This window comes from Balearica regulorum, chromosome 1 (assembly GCF_011004875.1).
Source record: "Balearica regulorum gibbericeps isolate bBalReg1 chromosome 1, bBalReg1.pri, whole genome shotgun sequence".
In the NCBI taxonomy this organism is placed as follows: domain Eukaryota; kingdom Metazoa; phylum Chordata; class Aves; order Gruiformes; family Gruidae; genus Balearica; species Balearica regulorum.
Genome location: NC_046184.1, coordinates 59,990,718 through 60,000,163, shown reverse-complemented (window position 1 = coordinate 60,000,163; position 9,446 = coordinate 59,990,718). Strand labels below are relative to the sequence as shown.

The following is a 9,446-nucleotide window of genomic DNA, read 5'->3' as shown; positions in this document are numbered from 1 at the left end:
GAGGGCCGCTTCCGCCGCCGCGCGCCACATCCAGGAAGCGGCGCCAACGCCCCGGGGTTCGGCCGCTTGCCGCCTGCCGCCGCTGCGGGGGCTGTGACAGGGCTCAGCTGCGGATACCGGCCCGGGCCGTGCTGGCGCGGAGGGGCTCCCCCGGGGATGCCTACGAGGCGTCCCCGTTCCGTGTCAGAGCGGGCCATCCCTGATCTCCTGGCAGCCGCCTGCCCGCCGCGGCGGCTCTCCGGCCCCGCTGCCCTTGCCGGCTCCCTGGCAGCCGCCGCAGAGCTTGGCACCAGCCACCGTGCTGGAGGCCGGAGGCAGCCTGCCTTCGGTGAACCTCGGTGATGTTTGAGCACCTTTGACCGCCACCTCCCCGCCTTATTTCCAGCTCTGTGGGCGCCGCTGGGGCGGGAGAGCGGGCCTGGGAGCTGCCCAAGTGCACAGCGGTTCTCCCCTTTCGGAGCGACATGTCGGTTGGCACTCTCCGGTCATAAGGCGGCATCCTCCGCTCAGTCGGCTGACTGAAAGCCCTTGCCGTTCAGCCCGTGGTTTCATGTGCCTCTTCTCTCAGAAAAGCAGGGCAGTTGCTCCTGGTTCTTCCACACGGTAGTCCCAGCTATCTCACTGCTTTCTCATCATGCCCTCGTATCTGCTGTCATTAGAGGGTTGTGTTTAATGGCCTCTGGTACCATCAGCCCGTACTTCCCCAGCTACCTTCTGGCCATCAGCTGCTGTTCGATTACCTATGATTTATGGCTCATATGTATAATTCTGGCTAAGACTACGTTGCAAAGGAATCTCTTGATGTGCACAAGTAGTTTTGTAGCTCACTTTTGCCTGTGACACATGGATATTCATCGCATACACTGTTCAAATCAGTCTACAAGTTCCTTAAGTGCCAGGGTGAACAGCTGTTTCCTGAAACACTGTAATGTGCTTCTGTAATTTGATCGTGCCTGACACAAACGATGCCTCATTAAATGAGACATCCCTTGACAGGATGTCTGCACAGAAGGAAACGAGGTATTTTTCTGCCTGCTACCTTTTGATCTAAAGAGCCTAAATGTAGGATCTGGAAGGGGTCATTCCAGTTCAGTACAAACCCATTGGTTCTTCTAGGGGTGGAAACAGGCTCTTCTCATTTGGCTTTAGCTGTCAGACACCTTGTATATGCTAGTTCTTCAAGCTCCCTCTGTAGCTGAAGGAGGGAAACAGGCTGCCGCAGAGAGGTCGGTGTCTGAGACGTGTGAGAATTCCCTTTGGAGCAGCCTCTCTGTGTCTATGGCCTGTAATTGGGACCTGCGTAATAAGTTTAGTCTAAATATATAACTTCTAGAGGACTACATTTAGGCAAAGTAAATCCAGGTCTCTGTCATTCATGACCAAAAGAAGGACCTCATTTAGTTTACCACATATGCCACAACCTCTCCTCTTCTCCACTAAGCTAGATAATCCTTATTCTAACCATGAGTGAGTGTAGCTGAATTGGCCCACAAACATTATTTCATCAAGCCAAGAAAGAACTCATCAAGTCCTGAGGTTTTTAGGGACTGCTAAGCTTGTGATGGGGAGTTTATCTGCGCTTCATTTTTATGTGTGTAGTACCACATATTCACATGGTTGGTGCTAACACTTCACATCTTTCTTGGAAACTCCAGCCAACGATTACAAGCCCAAAAGTTTCTTTACGTTGCATTCCCTAATACGTAGCAGATGACTGGAGATCTTCCATTTTCAGTCATCATCCTTACAACTTTGCAGTTATACTCAGTACATCTCGGTTCTGTCCTGAAATGCTGGGTTATCCCAAGCCCTCAGCTTGTCTTAATGCCAATTATGATAGTGTAATTCTACCACAGAACTGCCCTGGCACTGAAATCCTCATGCTATTTCAACTGTCTGAGCTGAAAGTAATACTTTGAGCCTATGAGCCAGATTGCATGTAGTCATACGCAGATAAGAGTGTTTTTTCCTACTGTCAAACATGAGTCCTCTGAGATTCCAGGGTTTTTTGTAGTCACTTTACTCCCTTGAACGAGTGATATCTTAACTACCAGTTTAAAGCACAAGTATCAAAGGAAGCCAGTGATAATATGAAGTGTCACCGAATGAGAAATTAATCTGTGTCTACAGAGATGTACTCTGCGCGCCCAAGGTATTGTGATAAAACACATTTGAGAACTGTCTCTTCTGCAAGGGAAGATGTTTTTTTATATACCAAACACTTATTATATGTGAAGTGTTTTGATAAGACAACTGCACTATGTCCCCTGAAAGCTTAATTTATTGACATTTATAGCAGTACTTGCTGCGTGAGGAACAAATTACAGAGCTATTTTTCAGGTTGTCTTCAGATCCTGCAGACATACTGTAAGATAAGGGAGACTCGTGAAACCACGGGGGAAAGAGATGCAGTAAGCATGCTTCAGTCCTCCTCTCTAGAGTGAGCGGAAGTCCCTGCCGGACCATGCCCACATCTCGATGTGATCAGTTCTCCTTTGCTATTGCAAACCTGCCCTTGGGTTCTTTCTCAGAGTGAGTAGAATTACACTGAACAAAGATTACACAAAAAGCAATGGTTGAAGCCAACCGTTTTAACATCAAAAGTCCAAATTTCTCACCACCGTTTATTGGCTTGTCAGCACTTTGCAGACCTGTATTTTGGTGATACTCCAGTATGAAACCTGAGTGGTTTAGGTGCAGCTCTCACTTCTAGCTATAGAGCTGGAAAGAGATGGCCCATGCTTAAGGATAAAACTGCATTAGAGAGGCATAAAACTATTCAATCTTGTATTCCCAAATCTGAGTCTAAATTGCAGTTATTACTGTAATTCTGTGGTATGCAGTTAACAAGATAAACTGTTAATTTCACAATTTTATATCTGTTAATAAATCGCAGCAGTCCAGACAAACTATGATATGTATAATAAATACTAGAATTTAGTATAATTACAGCACAGTAAAATATAACAAATGCAGAACATTGTGAGGGTTTATTTTTAAACTCCTGATGTATTTTTTTCTTCTTCCTTCTCATTAATACATTTGCAGATAAAATAGTTGAGACATCCTCTATTGGGAAATAGGTGGCCTTGCATGTGTTCAGCTGACTCTTGTGTTTCTACTACAATATTTCCACTGACGAATTTCTTTTCAGACATGGTGTCAAGGAGAATGTGTTGCTTTGAGTAATTCAAAGTAATTCAGAGTAATCACTGTGTAATGTCAGTAGTGTTATTCATGATTCTTGTGGGAGTGTGAATGAGTTGAGGGTTCTTTTGTACAAAGATTACATTCTTGTAGATATTGTGTTAGGATATATGCAATTAAAACCACAACTAAGTTATATCTGTAAGGAAGATGCCTCGATGTTTTATTTGGAGGTATGTCGGAAATATTTTCTGTTTATTTTGGCTGGGTAATTAAGTGTATATAGTGAAATAAAAGGAAGAAGAGAAGGAGGGAACCCTGTTCGAATGCCACAGGCAATGAAGTATGTAAGGAATCTCCCAGCACCCCCATTTAAACTTTATCTTTAAAAACACACATACAAAAAAAAAAAAACCCCAAAAACAAACCAAAGCAAAACTTACAATATAAATAGAAACAGTACAACTTCTGCCATTGTAAAGCAGCAAATAACACCTGATTTTTACCACCTGGAAAGCAAACCAGGCCATCTGCTTCATATCAGCGTGGAAGATACTGCAATTCTTGAGTCAAAGCATCATCCAGGCAAAGGTGTGAAGAGGAGTTAATTGGAAAAACAGTGTAAGAAAATAGATCAAAGGTTTGTCTTAGAAGAGGAACGGTATCCATGTAGTGTTATCCTACTCTTAAAATTAAAAAGAATGCGTATTAGCCTTTCCCTTTGGTGGGCCAGCCCTGCTGCTTTCACCTAGTCTGCATGTGCAGACAGGTTGAAAAGGGCCTGCTTTGTGCAGAGGTCAATACGGGGACCATACATTGCTTTGATCCTGCTTTTGCTCTCAACAGGGAACCTTCAGTGGGATGTGAGGTGTATTGGCCTTGTGCTGGCTCCCTGCCCAGGGGCAAATCCCTTTCTAAGCAAGTGACGTTAGATTGTCAACAAGATAGCACGTTCAACAAAAGCTTGTGGTATATTTTCTTTTTGCTCTGGTACACAAACAAAATCAGACTGCAGAGCCCATTTGGTATGACATCAGCTTCAGTCATTCAGATTAACAAATAACATTTACCTTTAATTTTTCTTCATGTATTTCTCTAAAGGATTAACAACGTGGATTTTTCTGTAGGAAGAGCGGATGTCTGTTTGCCACAGGTGCAATTCTGACACTCTGGGAAGTGCCGGTGACCTGCATTTACAGTAAACACAGAAAAGAGGTCTAGCAGCAGGGAATGGTGCATTTGCATGACAGGACTGAAATGTAACCCTATCTTTTTGAACGTGGCTACACTTCTGGCAAGATCATGGAGAACCGTGAAACATTCTGGCACCTGAGACCCCCCAAGAGGGATGCTTTCATTTCCTTACAGGGATACTGCCACAGAACAGAGTTTTAAATCTAATGATGACACAAATCAAATGTCCTTTTCCTACTTCAGATATTTGCTTAGAGGCCAACATCCTCTTTGTTTTAAGAAAACTCTAAGTCTTTGCCTACCTCAGTGCCACAGTGAATGAGCTATTTTTGTTGAAGCATTCATTACTGAAAACATTTCTACTTGGAGACATTTCTGACAGCAAAGTTTATAGTGCAAGTGATGTTGAAAAGCCCATACTGTTCAACTGTTTCCAAAGATTTTTTTAAAGGCAGAAAGGCTCTCTTGATTATTTGATCTGAAATGAGTCATACATACCATGGGGCATTCCTCAGTAATTCTTACCTCACACCCATACCTTCCATCTGAGCTATGGCACATATTTTAGAAAGACATTTAGTTGTGAATGGAGAAGATCTCAACCCCTCATGAAATGCATTAGCTAACTCTTAGGTAATGCTACAAAACCTTCAGCTTCAAACACCAGCTCTTAGTGATGTTAGTGATGGAGGCGAAAGTAGGTGGATAGTTGCCCTGGATTTTGAGCCATTTTGGTGCTGATCCTGCTCCTGGCATAAACCAGAGTCCAGGATTGTTCTCACTCGTCTGTCAGGAATGGTCTGCCTGTATGCTCATCATACTTTGAAGATTACCATTGTTTTTTGAAGCTGCAGAATAGGCCAGCAAAGATACAAAGGCTAACTTGAAAATGCATGCTGACATCATTGCTGCTGGTTTCTGACTCAGCAGAGACATAGACGTGTTTCTCAGAGTGGAGGATGTTGTTTCAGTTACTCACACTTCTGAGGCAGTTTGGCATGAAAGACTGAACAGGATGGAAACTTTCACTTTGAGCAAAAGAACAGTTTTAATAGAGCCTACACGCCTGTACCTTTTCACGTCTGTGCCTTCCCACAGCCCTCCCAGACCAAACATTGAACTCCCCATACTGTTAGTGGCAAAAAAAAAAAAAAAAAAAAAAAAGGAAATTCAGTTAACTGTGAAGATGTGTTTTCAGAAAAAATATAACTATGGAGCTCTTGAACAACAACGTGGGAAAAGTCAAAGACCCTCCAGTCACTGCAGAAGAGGATCCTAACACAACAGGATATTTTAGAGGAAAGGCATGGATGAGGACATTATGGCCTTAACACTGCCAAAAGTCGTCTTTTGTCTGCCTCTTCACCTTGGCAAGCTGCAGGCAAACTGGAGGATGCAGCACAGATCTGGCACAGAAAAGAGGGATTTTCAGCTCCCCAACTAAAGCAGTGTGTAGAGTCCATCAGGTAAGCCAATATCTATGTAAACATCTAGTAATAGCTACACAGGGCAATCAGGGCATCACCTTTGTATTTGTTTATCTGAGGCAGGTGCTTATAGTGATGACCAGAACATTCCTGCAATGAGCAGAAACATGCAAAATGTTGAAGATTTTTGAAAATGCTCATGTTCAATATCTGAAACTCACACTTCTTGAAAAAGCCTCTCTCTGGGTGAAGAAAGCAGTTTTCCTCCTATGCTCGCACGTATGCATTCTTGATCTGACATGACTTGCAACCACAAGAGAGCACTCTTTCCTTTGAAGATTTCTCAGCTTCCCCAGAAAGCTAGAGACATGCCATATAAGTTTTGCAAACTGCTTGTGAGCTGTTTCAGTTAGACCAGAGCAGCCGAAACAACAAAGCTTGCAGTTGTCTTTTGGATTTCATTGTGAAAAGCCTTTGGGTAGTTTTCAGATGACAGAAGATCCTTGGTTCCTGAAAGGGAGGAGTTCTGCCAAAACTTTGAAGATCCCTGTAAACTTTGCAAATTACCCATCTTTTGGAGACAATTATATCAAACGATATCATGGATTACAATACATGAGAAGTGTTTAGAGCCTGGAAGATTATTTATGTTTGGCATTAACTCTTATGGTCATAATTTCAAGCGGGGAGAAAAGGAATACACAGGAACCCTCTTATTATCTTTTGAAATATGAAGATCAGAGGAAAAGAAGGGTTTAAAGTGTGGAGTGATGGTCCTCAAAACCTGTCTGTAAATTAGCTGGCATCCTACATCTATAAAAACAACAAAGCTTAAGCTGATTTCCAGGCACAGAGTGGACCTCATGAGTCGTTAGCAGTGCTTTGAGATCTGAATTTTTATACACCGCAGGAGGAAATTGCAGCCTGCGGGGAAGAGTACCTGTACAAATGTTTCCTTCTTGCTTGGACTGATACAAGATTTGGAAGCCAAATTCAGGAACTGACATTCCACCGGTGAGAAAAAAAAAAAAGCAGCATGGACAGCAATAAAGATGATGATGGACTATTGAACAGGATTGCATTTCCAGGAGCTATGTCCCTGGCTAGCAGCCATGCGCATCCCCATGGGGTCCCCCTGAGAGAGCCCTTTGGGGTTCCCTTCCATCTGGACCCGTCTTACTGGGAGCAAGCCTACGGCGGCCACACAGGTCGCATCTCCTACATCCCATTCCCTGGCTTTGTGGGTGTCTATGACTATTCCTTTGAGCCTGCCTTCATTCGAAAGAGGAACGAGAGGGAAAGGCAGCGGGTGCGCTGCGTGAACGAGGGCTACACACGCCTGAGAGAGCACCTGCCCAAGGAATTTGCTGACAAGCGCCTCAGCAAAGTGGAGACCCTGAGAGCTGCAATAAGCTACATCAAACACCTGCAGAGCTTGCTGGACTGCCATCCCTTAGGGTCCAACAGTAAGGAAACGCTCTCTGCCAAGGAGCTCCCGGAAGCTCCCAGTCCTGGTCCCCCGCGGGAGTGCAACAGTGATGGGGAGTCTAAAACCTCTTCAGCTTCATCCCCCTACAGTGAATTTGAGGAGACAGGCAGCTAGGAAACAGCCTCTCTGGAGACAGAAGCATTCAAGTTTGAAACCCAAATGTAAAACCCTGGGGATTTTTCTACAGATGGAAATGAATACCAGGAAAAGGGAAAGCAGCTAGGAAAAAAAAAAAAAAAGGTATTTTCAATCTGTCAAAGGACTTTAAACGTTTTCTGTACAAAACCTAAAGATTATTTGTAAGCAAAGAGCTATCTCAGGTTGCTTCAGCTATGTTAGTAAACTTCCTTTGGATTGTTAAAACTGAAGCAACGTTGGCATTCTACTTTTCATTCAACTTTTATTCTGTTTGTCTATTTTCTGTTGCCTTTCACTCAATGAGACAGCAAAACCATATAAATCCACTTCGGGAAATTCCCCTCCCCTTTCTCCTGCTTCCTCTTGTAAGTTTTATTGTCTATTTTTCCTGACTGCTAACCTGAGATGCACTGGGTTGCAAACACTTGGACTGGGAAAGGTAAGATTTAGATAAAATATCTTTCCCTAAAATTTTTAGAAATCTCACAGAAATACTTCTATTTTTGAAAAGACAATTTTAAAAATATAAGTAAGGCTATATTTGGGAATAAGTGTCTTTTACGGCATCTTCTAAAGTGAAAGAAGCAACTCATACATGGGACACTGGCTATTTGGTGATTATTCAAAGGATAATTTTCAGGAAAAGAAAATCAGACACTTTCATTCTAATCAATGCTAGGAAGAGGGAAACAGAGTTTTGTAAAACTGCACCTTCAAAAGCAAAGCTCCACCCATGATACTGAAAAAATGTTGCCAGACTTTTTCCTTCTTTTCTGAAAACTGAGTTTCTGGAAAAAATATTCTTGATTGTGCCTTTTTGACAGGGCAGATTATATGCTTAGAAATATGTTCCTGTAGTGGTTAGATACTGTTGTGTGCAAAAAGGATAACATTAAATATATCAGGTTACATCTGCATGAAAATGTAGGTATTTCTCCTTTTGTTTAGAATATTGTATTACTTTTTCAAAGATTACAGCTTTTAAAATTAGATTCTCGAAATCTGTGGAATACATTTAATTTGGACCATATCTACTTAAAATGAGAATTTGTCTCCAAATTGCTCTAAAATCTTCCTTTCTCCAAGGCCAGATTTAAATAGCATTTAGCTATGTGCTTAAATCCCACTCTGAATATAGGGTAAAACTCCTTCCTACCCATACACCTTCCACAGATCTTTCAGACTTTTGCTTTTTTGGACTTACGTTGGTGAAATGGTTTTGTATCTTTTTGTCTTTCCTTCATGTCATGATGACTGAACACCTGAAAAAATACTCATGTACAAGTAAGAACAAATGCTGATCAAATACCTCAAAATGTGTCCATAAATTTCATTTAAATAATAAAAAAAAAAATTAATCCTGGCTGTGGGTTTTTTTCCACTTTCAGTTGCTAACGAATGGGACAGCGCTGTTTGCAGGAGTAATGAATTTTCAGGTAAAAATAAAGAAAATGGATAGGAAGTAAATATGAACTGGTACCCATGAAACTAAATTTTTAATTTAGATTTTTAAATCTAGATAAGGAGCAGGTTTGTGCTGTGGGCATCTAATCAAAATTATTTATTTGGTATAAAAATGCCCTGCTGATTTCTAGCAGACTGCTCTGAGTATTTGTACACTTTTAACTACTGGGTGCCTGCCTTCAAGTACTTGCAGTCCAAGTCTGGGTCTAGCTATTGCTGGAGTTCTGAACCCGATTATTTTTTCTTAAATTACAGTCAACAACCTAGAAAACCAAACACATTTAGGCCAATCCCACGCAGTTCAGAAATGGAAAAAGCCTAAATGAGTTGTCCAAACAACTTGCTGCAAATTATTCACTCAGCCTGACTGTACTGAAGCAGCACTGTTAAAAATGTCAATGGCAGTCAGAGACTTCATTCTTTATTCTTCACGTGGTAGCCAGCTTCCATTTCTAACGACTATTTTGTTTTTCTAAGGGCTGTTACTTCTGCAGGGTCTGTTTCCCAGACCCAAAAAGTAGAAATCTAGTTACCTGGACAGTTTTGTCTAAGGATCTAGAGCTGAGAACTCATTTTTGGGTGCATAA

At 42.2% G+C, this 9,446-nt stretch overlaps 1 protein-coding gene across 1 annotated transcript; it reads left to right on the top strand.

The window, feature by feature from the left end:
• The first annotated feature begins 5,898 nt into the window (after positions 1-5,898).
• ASCL4 (achaete-scute family bHLH transcription factor 4) lies at positions 5,899-8,736 on the top strand. Its single transcript, XM_075742883.1, has one exon. It carries the CDS (start codon positions 6,805-6,807, stop codon positions 7,369-7,371), a length of 567 nt encoding a protein of 188 aa, XP_075598998.1. The 5' UTR covers positions 5,899-6,804; the 3' UTR covers positions 7,372-8,736.
• The last annotated feature ends 710 nt before the right edge of the window (positions 8,737-9,446 follow it).